Genomic DNA, 12,192 nt, shown 5'->3' on the forward strand with positions numbered 1-12,192 from the left:
ATATCACCCAGAATACAAATAACAACCCTATAAGGAACAATTTCACCCAAAGATTAAATTCTGGACATGGGGAGAGAAAAATGAAAGTGAAGTAGTACAAGTAGAATTCGATTCACACTAATGCATTAGTACCTAAGTATTAAAACTTCACATGCAAGTGATCCTCCTGTAGGATGTGATGATGTAAAACACTCAGATGTGAGTATTTCATCATGAGAAGTCTGCTTTAGGCAACACCTGTCCTTAGCTCTGGACATTCCCTTACAGTGACTGGATGGAGGACAGAGGCATGGCCTGTAAGGAGCCTGTATCCTGGGATGTGATGTGATTGACTCCATTAGTGGAGTCAATTGGAAGCCAGGTTGAGATCCACTGTCCAGGTGTCCACTACATACATGCTCTTTGTCCAGTTGGCAAATTGCACTGTAATTAGTCCCCAGTTAAAAATATTTCTGGAAATCTCCTTTCCAGGTCTGTCTTAGATTTAATTTAAAATTTCTAATTCTATTAGCTGTTGTCCCAATAGTTCCTGTTCTTAGTATCAGTTGCAGCAAAGACCATAAGTCACTTATGGCATTCTCCATGGAGTTCTGTAATGTCCAAAGGGGTTGACAGAGTACAGAGTTAATCAGTGACTTGCACCTTCACCCCTGAGTGAACAACCTGTCTTATATGCATGTGTTGCACAGAGCATTTCTGCATTGTGGAAAGACAGCCTGTGTCTCTCTGGGAGGACTTACACAGGGATACAGCCATGACCAGAAACAGTGAAAGAATCATTGAAATGATGGACAAATATTTTTCAGAGAGTGACAAGATGGCCCCAGAAGACATGCTGTTTTCCTACAGAGGTATTTTATACCCATCTACAGTTAGCAGCCCAGAGACTTTGGAAGCTCTGCAAACCTTTGAAGCCAGGAGTGATGATGTGATTCTAGTAGGTTATCCTAAATCAGGTAAGTGATTTCTTGCTCAGCAGTCAGGTACACAGTGCTTCATTCCAGAAATTGTTTATTTAATGCCATGACTTAACAGAGCACTAATTCCTGAGAAAAGCTTCTGATGACATCAGACTTCAAAGAATCATGAATTAAAGTTGTAGAGCATATCTGGAACTCAAATCATACAACCTCATGATGAAAATAGGGGAAAGACCTAGCCCCCAACGTTAGGTTTGGTTGCTGAAGGCCTTGTCCTGAAGAGGTTTGAAACTTTTCAGAATGAAGGTTCACCAGTCACTGAAATCTTTTGAAGTGTTTTCTTACAATTGTGGGTTTTTGGAGGTTGGGTTATTCTTTGTTTGTTTTTACATCAATGCAGTCAGACATCCCCTTGTTGTGAGAGACTCTCCATCTTCATTATTTCCATGCCTTTGTTCCTCTATCTCCAGCCTGAGCAAACCAAGCCCTTCTATGCAGTTCATTTGCTGCAGCTTCCAGGTGTTTCATGGAAAGACAAAAAGACTTTCTCCAGATTCTCAGAATCATTTGTCTTTCAGTCTAGGAACTGCACACAGTATTCAAATGGTGAACACACCAGTGCCAGCTAAAGCAAGATGATCACTCCCCTTTGTATTTTGACCACACTCTCTGATAAAAGAAAGTATGGTGTTACCTTACTCTCTGCCAGAGCAATACAGGGAATATATCCTTCTAATGACAGCAGAACTGCTCTTTCCATATTTTTACTGCACTGTCAAATGCAGGTGATTCCTCTGTATCTAAATGGAGGGAAAGACATGAATGCGACGAGGACTTTTACCAATTTTCTCTCTCTCTCACTGTGGCCATTTCAGACTCCTGAATTTTTTTTCCTATGGACTTTACAGAAATATCTTAATATATAATTTGCAGAAAAAGAGGAAGTGGATCCTTATCACATGACCTTTGTGTGCAGCCTCTAGAGCTGTATGTAAGCAGAAATGGTTTATATATGTGAGGATCCACCTAAACACTGCAGGAGGTAGTAGTTGAAAACTGAGATTTGTGTTTCCAAGCCCAGGCCCTCAGCCATCAGTTCTCCCAGGCTGCAGAGGGCAAGACAACTAAGTCTGGTGTAAAGATGGTGTCAGGAGTGTGATGGTCTGGTGGCTTGGTTGATGACCTTTGTGCTGCCAGTTACAGAAGCCTAGCTGGGAGCTGTGAATGAGGGTAAACTGTCAGTAATGAAGAGCCCATGAACTGAAGCTGGTTGGGAAGAGGGAACAGTGTTCCCAAAGACAGCACTGGAAGGCAAGCAGAGACAGCCAAGGGATGACTCAGTTGGCCCAGTGCTGGCAGTCACACAGCTCTTGAGTAGTTTCCACAGGGAGTGGTAGCTAATGAACAAGTACCAGAGTTGAAAAGAGCAGCAGAAGTCTGCTTCTGCTTCTTCTACTGAGGGATGTGATGTGATTCTGAAGCAAGCAGGGTAGCACTTGAGAGTATCTGCTTTACAGCTCTGCCCCTGTTGCCCTTAGGCACAGCCTTGTTGATTATTAACCAGGGCCATGATTTAACCGCAGCTGGCAACTCACAGCTCAACTCAGTGGCTCCTCAGGGCCACTCTTCCACCTGCAGTGGGAGAGGAGAGGGCAAGATAGTGAGAGGAGTCATGGGTTTGAAATAAAGACAGTCAAATAGGTAAAGCAAGAGCTATGTGTGCAAGCAAAGCAAAGTAAGGAATTCATTCTGTCCTACTGGCAGTCAAATGTTGAGCTGTCTCCGGGGCTCCAGCACCCATGACGCATGGTAAGACAAGTGCCGTAGCTCTCAGCATCTCCCTTTCCTTCTTATTCCCTCCAATTTTATTGCTGACCAGGACACCATATGGAATGGAATACTCTTTGGGTCATCTAGGTCCCATCTAGGTCCCCTTTTAATTTCTTGTGCACCTGCAACCTGTTCTCTGGCAGGTCAGTGTGAGAATCAGAGAAGGCCTTGACACTGTAATTACTGCCTATCTATAAAACATCTAAATAACTAAAACATCTAAACATCTAACATAAACATCTAACATAAATATCTCTGTGTTATCAACATTGTTTTCAGCACAAATTCAACACACAGCTCCATACCAGCTACTGTGGGGAAAATTCATTCCATTGCAGCAAAAACCAGCACACCCACTTGTTGAAAGGTTAAAGTACAACACGGAGCCAAACTGCTTCACTTGAAACCAATTTGACAGGATACCACCAGCAAGGTTTACATGAAAAAGTGAACTTGAATGGATGTCCTACTGGTGTCTGTATCCTTTCAGGAACCAATTGGCTTGAACAAATGGTGAAGGAGTTGGCAGATGCCAAATACACAGAAGAGGAAATGAAGGAGAGAATAAATGCTGAAAAGAAGCTAGAGACATTTCAGCGTTTAGAATTTGGGGATCCTGGCATATATGAGGTAAGCAGGAGCTGAAAATATTTTCACTGCTCTTCCTATAGGTAGTAATATCTGAAGGACAATGGCTGATCTCAGACGTAACAGAGAACCTTGAGCCTTAACAATAGCTGTGGTCTGCACAAGTAGCATGTGCTACTGCCTCTGATGTCCCAACACAAGAGCCTGAGATAGGAGACAGGGCTGAGAAGGCACAGGGTCCTCCTGCAATAGACCTAGCGTGTTTTATGAGTAAGACCTTTTTCTTGGCTGTCCTGTTCTTGGGCCTGTGTCATGTGAAATGATGCTTGGTGGCAAAAGTTGGGAGAAGTCTACACCACCAGGGCATCCCTGTGGGTTTTCCATAGGATAATTCTCTGGTCTCGCCTTTTCTTACAGCCCACAATTACTGTATAGGCACAACTCACTGAATAAGCTATTTCTGTTTCATCACATTTGTTCTTACTTTCTATAAAGAGGATGAAACAGCTTCCTTCCAGAAGAATTATAGTAACCCATCTGAGACCTGATCGTCTGCCTCCATCCATTTTCCAAAGCAAGGCTAAGGTAAGTCTTCTCTTTGCATCACACTGCAAAAGCTTTCCACCCTAAATTAGCTTTCCTCTAAAAAAAAGTGGGGTGTCTTTTCTGCATTTTCACCTGGTCAATACACAGCCACATTTCCAGGGCTGAAGAGACGGCTCTGTCTACCAAGGCTGTGAACAAACATCTTCTCCCAGCAGCAGCTTTGCTGACTATAGGTGGGCTTGTTTTTGAGTGTCACTGTCCTTTCAGATCTCCTTCAGAAAGATGCTTCTATGTGTCAGAAAACTGAGCAAGCCAAGGAGCAATTCTGTCTGGTTTAACTCGTCTTCCAAACCAGGGTACCTGAGGAAAGCCCATCACAGGCTGGGGCTAAGATAATCTTAGATGGGAATTACTGCAGAGAGAAGCTAGGGTACATCTAGAGACTGTGGCTCTTTTGTTCAGTAGATCATGAACTCATTTATCTGGTTTAGAACTGGGTCAGAACTGTCTTGAGGGAATCACTGAAAAGCTTCTTGTTTTCAGCTTGAAGCTTACATAAGGAAAAAGTGATCTGCCAAAGCTCTGATTTCTTACTCAAGAAAAGGAATTAGACCAGAACTGTGTTGTCTGGTGAAGTTTAGTGGACAAGTAAGTTTGCAGACAACACGAATTTGGGTGGGAGTGTTGATTTGCTGAAGGATAGGAGGCTCTGCAGAGGGATTTGAACAGATAATGGGCTGAGGCCAATTGTATCAGGTTAAATAAGGTGTGTACTAGGTCCTACAAAATGGGGATCACAACAACACCATGCAGCACTAAAGGCTGAGGACAGAGTGGCTAGAAAACTACCAATGGAAAAGGACCTGGGGGTCCTGGTTGACAGTGGCTGAACATAAGCGAGAAATGTGCCTGGATGGACAAGAAAGCCAGTGGCATCCTGGCCTGGATCAATAATAGTGTGGTCAGCAGGACCAGGGCAGAGATTGTTCCCCTGTACTTGGCACTGATAAGTGATACACCTTGAGCACTGTGTCCAGTTTTGGGCCTCTCACTACAAGGAGGACACTGAGGTCCTGGAGTATGTCCAGAGAAGGGCAGTGAAACTGGTGAAGGGTTTGGAGCACAAGCCTTACAAGAAGCAGCTGAGGGAGCTGGGGTTGTTTAGCCTGGAAAAAAGGAGGCTCAATGGGGAGTCACTCTTCTTGGAGATATTTAAAAAATATGTAAATCTGGTACTTATGGGCATGGTTTAATGATGGACTTGGTAGTGCTTGGTTAACGGTTGGACTTGATGATCTAAATGATTCTGTGATTCAATGATTCTATGTGATGTGTTGAGAAGATGGCATTTTGGTCAGTCACATTAGTGTTTTCTTCCTCTAGATTCTAGTGCTGGTTCGGAACCCCAAGGACACGGCTGTCTCCTATTACCACTTCTACAACAACCTGCCATTGCTGCCGTCCTTCGACTCCTGGGATGAGTACTTTGCAGACTTCATGAATGGAAAATGTACTTTGCCCTACATCCTCTGGCATTTCTCCTAACATGAGGGGCATACACAGGCCCTGTACATGGGAGTCCTTCTGTGACATACCTTATCCAGAACACTCCCAGAACAGGCAGACAGGCACCTGTTATGGCAGAAATGTACCAGAGAATCAGTTTTTTCTCCCACTTAGAACAGAGAGATCATGAGAAAGCTTTAGCCTGACTTTTCCATTCCCACAAGAAAGCTTGTGGTTTGCTGTATCAATTGGCCAGACCTGGGCCATTTTGCACTGACCTCAGGAGAAAGAGCAGACACGTTGAACTGGTCACCCATTCACCATTCTAAAGCCACACTTAGAAAACCGTGTGGGCTGAACTCCTCTGATTTGGTAAAGGGCTTGTATTGGGGAGTACTCTAGACAGTTATGCCTCTTTTTTGTTTGCAGTGGCCTGGGGATCCTACTTTGACCACTTACTGGAATGGAACAAATACATTGACAATGAGAGGATCATGACAATCAGCTACGAGGAGCTCAAAGAGGTGTGGCATTTCACCCAGCTCTTCCTTGATGACAGTGCTGTGTATCCCTCCTGATATGTATGTGTGTGGGAAAATAGGGACTCTCGGGGCAAGTCTTTCTGCCCCTTTAGAGGGATGTGCCTTTCTGAGTTACTCATTTGTATTTGGGGGAAGCCCATAGAGGTTAGAAGAAGGATAGCCTTGCCTATTTGTGAAAGGAGTTTTATATGGCAGAGGCACAGATTTTGGGAAAGAAGAAAAGGTCTTGGAACTGACACCAGTATGTGTAAGTTTCCTGGCTTGAAGGGTTTTCTGTTAGAGCTCTTGGAATTCCTTGGTGACATTGTGACAGACAGCTTCCCTTGCTGGGCTTCCTACAGGGTGCTGGCTCCATGCCACAGCCACAGTGTCAAATCTTTCGGTTTCACCTCTTTGGGCAGGACCCAATACTGGGGATGAAAAAGATTGCTTCCTTCTTTGGATTTTCTCTGTGTGAGGAAGATTTTTCCAGAATTGCCAAGAAGACCAGTTTCAATGCTATGAAAGAGAAATCCAGTGAAACCCATGGAAAGTTTGGGGACGCCCTCTTTCGGAAAGGTAAGTCCTTGCAAATAGAGATCTACCTTCTGAAGGAGAACTCCAGAAGGAGTTTTGAGTATGTTACTTAGCCATGAACTCATTGGACTGTCTGGAGGATCTCTCCTGTGGTGCCACCTCTACAAAAACCCTCTGCTGTTGACAGGATTTGGGGGCTGTTTGTGAGAAACTTATCAGAGTGCCAGTCTTAATGTCCTCAGTCATTGCTTTTGTGTTGCTGTCTTTTTCTGTAGCGGCCCTGGTTAGTTAGGTAAGTGAGTTGCAAAGGTGAGGGCCAGCACTGGTGAGGTTATGGTGCCAGTTATGCACCAAATATTCCTGGGCTCTATGTAACTCTTTGTTACTCGGTGTTGTGGTGCAGCTGTTTCCTGTTGTTCAGGTGATGAGGCTGCACATGTCACTTCATGAAAGTCAGCTTTTGGAGGAGATGTGCTAAAGGAACAAGAGTATCTTGAACCTCAAGGGAATGCATTGCTCACTGTTCTGCTGGCCTCATAGCCATCTTCCTGTTACCTGTTCAGCAAGAGCTGTACATGTCTCCTCTCAATGGGCATGTCAGCAGTGGTTGCAGAGATGATCTCTCACAGACCTGGGACCAGGGTCAGAGCTCTGGCAGCCTTCCTGCTCCCAGACCTCAAGAGTCTTTGGTTTCTGAATACTGCAAGCATGGGCTTTTTAAAATCCATTTCTTTCACCATTCCTTGGAGGAGGAGGGATTTAGCCACTCTCCTCTACCACCTACCACAAAAAAATTTCCTCCTTCAGAGGAATTAATTCACAAATGTGCTTTCCCTTGTGACAAAACCAGATTCCCCTTTTTTTCTGTGTAAAAGCTTCATGAAGTCACTGTGGAAATCCCCTTCTGGGAAAGGAGCGCTTGGAGGCAGCTAACCAGCAATGCTCCCTGTTGTCTGGATACAGCCTTTGCTTCTGGTCTTTGATACCTTTCATCTCCCAGGCAATCAGACCTCTCAGGGCAATAAATATGATCTTTCCTGCCTTGTGTAGTCAATGACTCTGCCTCACTGCTGCCTAGATATTATTTTCTCTCCGGAGCATCTTCCTTCAGTTTTTGGTGCTTGTACACAGGGGTTGTTGGAAACTGGAGAGATGTCTTCTCTAAAGCTCAGAATGAAGAAATGTACCAGAAATTTCAAGATTCCCTAGGAGGAACAAAGATGGCAGCAAAGATAAAATATGATGTGTACTGCAAGGCCTGAAAATAAGCAGAAGAATGGCATGGCAGCAAGTCATGTTCCAAAGGTGATTCTCCAAAGGTGGATACTCCCCATTTTTCCTTCCCATGAGAAAAGAGAGAAACCCCTCTGAGAACTACCTGGCACCTCCAAGAATTTTGTAGGTAATTCTTAGGTGTGTCTGGGGTCTAGAGCTTTGATTGACGTAACCAAATAAAATATAAGTTTGTATACCTCAAGTGAATGTCTGGCATCCTTTCAGGAGGGAGACGGTGCACAGACATCATAGCACCAGTCTGGTGGCATCCCTGTCTCTGCTTCTTGGCCTGAAGCCATGAATGAGGCCCTTGCAGGTCTTGTTGGTAAGACAGAGGGATCAACACAAAGCCTCTTCTCTGGCCCAGAGAGGATTTGACATGGATATATGGTATGGGTCTGAACCATCAAATGTCTGTGTACAGGTAGAATATGTTAATCTGGATTTAGATCCATCCTAGCTACCATGGCGTTGGCAGGTCAGAAAGGCCTTTGACACTGGCAAACTTCACACATTGGTATGGCAAAGCATGGAACTTCTCAAGCTCAAAGAGCCATGAACTGTTAAGTAATGAACAGCTATATGCTTTCTGGAGTGTTTTGCTCCTGTTGGACTCTCTGGGAAGGTAAGTAGCAAGTCAGAAGAACCACAACATTCCAATGAGAGGACTGAAGTAAAGAAGCCCCTTGATGACCCTAAACTAAACTAGCTAAACTATGAGAGAGGCATTTATTTGACAATAAATAAGTTATGCTTATGCTGCATAGGTATGTTTTCCACCCTCTTCGGTGATGTTGATGTCCTTGCTACATCTATGCAGAATGTGTTTCATGACCCATTGTCACAACCAGTCTAATGGGAAACCAGAAAAGCCAGAGAGGTGTCTGTCTGGCAAACAGAACTTGGTTCCTTGGCAGAGGGATTGTGTCACTCTGATTTCACCTTTCTGATTTTTTGTTTACATATTTTCTACTGGAGTTTCTCGCGCATGTGACATAAACAAAAGTAGATTGTTTTCTCATCCCTCTCTGTGATAGACCACTGGTTTGACCACTAGAGTCAGAAGAGTGTTCCTCTCATCTCCCAGTCCTTGATCAAATTCCAAATCCTATTTAAACCCCAAATCACAATAAACTTCCTCTTTCGCTCCTCACTTGAACCTGACATGTTCTTTCGTGTCGTAAGCAGCAACAGGATTCCTCTGTCATATTCCTAGGTAGATTAACCAGCAAGACTCTTACACTGAGCTAAGATTAAATACTGAGCAACCAGCAACCACAGATGTAATTAACCAAACTGGAAAATTGTTAAGTCCCTGTCAAAGTGCTGACTGTCCCTGCACAGCTCCTTGGGACTACCCCTACCCTGCCCATGGCTCAGGACTCCGTGTCAACCCCTGCTCCAGGCTCTCAGCCCCATCTCAAGTGATGTCACAGCAGGGTCAGGCATCAGCTCCTCACAGTCTCCCCTGCCTGGCCACTGGCCCTGCCAAGCTGGACCCATCCACAGACCCACATCCTGGCCAATCTCAGCCCATCACCTTCCCCAGGAGAGAGTCCAATGCCTGGGGCTGCACAAGTGCCCCTGGCTGCTGTGCACCAGGCTGGACAGTGGCATGTGCTCTGGCTGCCATGCTCTGCATCCCTTATCTGTGTGATAGGGATAATGGGGAGTGATGCAGGTTCAGCTCTGAAGGGCCACTCAAAGCCTGCTTCCCAGGCAGGTTTTCTAAATGTGTGTGCGAGAGCTGAACATTTAAAAAGCTCTGCGTGGCGAGGTATGTTTGTTTGAACCTGATGATTCTGGCTTTGTAGATTTCCATTCCCAAAAAAGTAGGACTTCTTATTCTGGCCTTCCATGGATGAAAAGAGGCAAGCAACCATGACCCGTAACTTTTTGAATTAGCAACATTTTTACCTGTAACTTAGTGCAGACCCTATACAATTTACTATATGGTGATATCAAAAGCTATCTAGACAACAGAAAACACTCTGTAATCTCAGAGTCTGCAAGGAGTTGAACAAGGAGTTAAACAAGGGAACAAGCCTGACCAGAAATGGAAAACAATTACTGAAGTATTCAAAAGGCTTTTGTTAAGAGAAAGAGGTGACATCTTAAAGTCTATTGGCTTGTTTTTTTCTTCTGCAAAGATTTTTTGCAGCCTAAGGGCCCTTAGCAGCCCAGAAACTTTGGAAACCCTGAAGTTCTTGTAAACCAGAAGCGATGATGTGATTCTCACCAGCTTTCCTAAAATTGGTGAGTCTTTCTTGCTTGATGAAGTGTCCATTGCTGCAGTACAGGATTGTGTGGCTGTACATAACACAGCAATAATGCCCATGACCAGTTAATGATAACTTCAGATTTGTGTGGAGGCACAGGAGCAGGGCTTGTTCCCTGGAGGAAGGCAGAGGGTGCTTCCATAGGCTTTCTTCATTGCAGGATGTAGGTAATTTCTTGGTGCTGGGTGGAGCTACAGGCTCACCTGCCATCCAGACTCTTGGACCCTTTTCTTCTCCTTTCTCATGCCTTTCAGTCCCAGCATTTGGGTTTGCTGGTTACCTTCACATTTTCTCCAAATCACTTAGAGAAATGACTTAACAGGCCATTTGAGGAGGGAAAAAAAAAAAAAAAAAGGAAAAGAAAAGAAAAGAAAAGAAAAGAAAAGAAAAGAAAAGAAAAGAAAAGAAAAGAAAAGAAAAGAAAAGAAAAGAAAAGAAAAAGCATTGATATTTCATCTGCATTCCATCTCCTTAATGCTCCACTTAAAATTTTTTTTCTCAGACAGAAAAGGTATAAAATTATCTTATGTAAATATCGTAGGTAATTTAGTGATAATTTGATGTCTGAGTTGTAGCATCTCAAATTTCCAACCAATCTTAAAAGAACTGTGTTAGAAAATGCTTTATGTGATTTATTTTAAATATAATATGGTTAAGATCCAACTCAATTAGATGATGTGGTGGTGAATTATGAGTAAGCTGAGAGGGGTGCACCCAAACTTTCAGGCCTACGGAGGGAAAGGACTTTTGGCTTCCAAACAACATTTTTCACAGAAATTATTGCAATATGACTTGGGGAGATGAGCTCAGACTCTCTTAATAATTAAAAGGATGAAACTGGATTTGGTTATTAGAAGATAAGGTAATGGTTGCACAGAAACTCTTCTGGAAACTAGTGAAAGCCTTGGATGGAACTGAAATCATTTTAGTCTATGGAGACTTACTTTTTACTGATTCCTCCAATTTTAAAAAAAATTCTTTTCAGAAACTGATCAATTGTTTTTCCTTTTGACAAAGTTGTCATTCCAAGATGTTTTGGATTTATTTCTAGAAATACAGTCATCAGTCTTTGCTGATTTGTGAAAACTTACAGTTTCTCATCTGATATTACCCTACTTAAAGGATTTCCTTCTTCTGACCTCTTCAGTCTATGTATGCTTATGGGTGTACAAGCTGGAAGCCTTATCTATAATGAAAGTCCCTTCCTAAGGCAAGAAGTTTTAAATATTTTTCCTTTGTTTTATTTAGTTTCATCTATAGTTCACGGAACTCTCTTTTTCTAGTAAAATGCTTACTTTGTATTCCAGTCCCGTTCAAAAGAATGAAAAAATTATCTTTCAGAGAATAATTCAGTCTCAAGTCTTGCCCCATTTGTGCCCTTTCAAAGGAAGGCTAAATCTTTTTGATTTTATCTGAAACTATATAGCATTTTCATATAGATTAGTTTTTAATTTCCTGTGTAAAATGTCTTTTCTGAGACTGTATGTAGATTTTAAAGGGGTAATGATCCATTTCTGAATTTGAAGTGATAAAGTCCCATTTACAAAGACTAAAGACACACATTCTTTTTCAGTCGTGGCTCCATAGGCTACTGTTGCCTTCACTCATCCCTGCCAAAGACAAATGTTCTCTCAAATTTCTTTGCAGAGCAGCTCCCTGGCCTCTGTCATCCCAAGTAATCCATACTAGGATATCTTTGAACTAACTAACTGTGGCAGGATCTTCAGTTGTCCAAAGCTTAGAGGTGACCCTAACTAGACCCTTTTTTTTTACAGTGGACAGACCATAATCACCAAGAGGACTGTAGATTTCTAAAGGCTACATTTACATTTAGCTAAACTAGGACAGTCAATGTTTAAAATACAGAAACTCATTTCTTCTGAGAGAGAACATAAAAATATAACAGACCTTTCTTTCTCCTCACACTCTTTTTCTCAGTCCAGCAACATTTTGTGGCATTTTTTGAGTTGCAGCAGGCCCCACACAGGCTGAATATTCCTGCGAAATCTGAGCTCACGGCTGCCCCAAAGGCTAGGCTTACTTCCCTCTTCTGATTGCAGTTGTCTGCTCCTTTTATTGCATGACCTCTTCTGTTTGTTAGACACCCTCAGCTTTCTGAAACTGCACAAAACACTCACTTCTGGTGGCAGCAAGCTGTCATATTGACCCAGCTGTCTTGCACAACCTCAC

At 43.1% G+C, this 12,192-nt stretch overlaps 1 protein-coding gene across 1 annotated transcript in view; it reads left to right on the forward strand.

Annotated features, from left to right (window-relative positions):
* The window catches only part of LOC310907407 (uncharacterized protein), a gene marked incomplete at its 5' end in the record, with an annotated part of 36,941 nt that extends 29,016 nt beyond the window's left edge, over nt 1-7,925 (forward strand). Inside the window, 7 exons of the mRNA XM_083857626.1 lie at nt 669-956; nt 3,241-3,380; nt 3,834-3,923; nt 5,268-5,394; nt 5,820-5,914; nt 6,334-6,490; nt 7,580-7,925. Coding sequence (XP_083713752.1) covers nt 669-956; nt 3,241-3,380; nt 3,834-3,923; nt 5,268-5,394; nt 5,820-5,914; nt 6,334-6,490; nt 7,580-7,710 — 1,028 coding nt within the window. The 3' untranslated portion in view covers nt 7,711-7,925. The remainder of the gene's footprint in view (nt 1-668; nt 957-3,240; nt 3,381-3,833; nt 3,924-5,267; nt 5,395-5,819; nt 5,915-6,333; nt 6,491-7,579) is intronic.
* Nucleotides 7,926-12,192: the final 4,267 nt, after the last annotated feature.

The sequence above is a fragment of the Zosterops lateralis genome, assembly GCF_965231275.1.
Source record: "Zosterops lateralis genome assembly, chromosome: 3".
Classification (NCBI taxonomy): Eukaryota; Metazoa; Chordata; class Aves; order Passeriformes; family Zosteropidae; genus Zosterops; species Zosterops lateralis.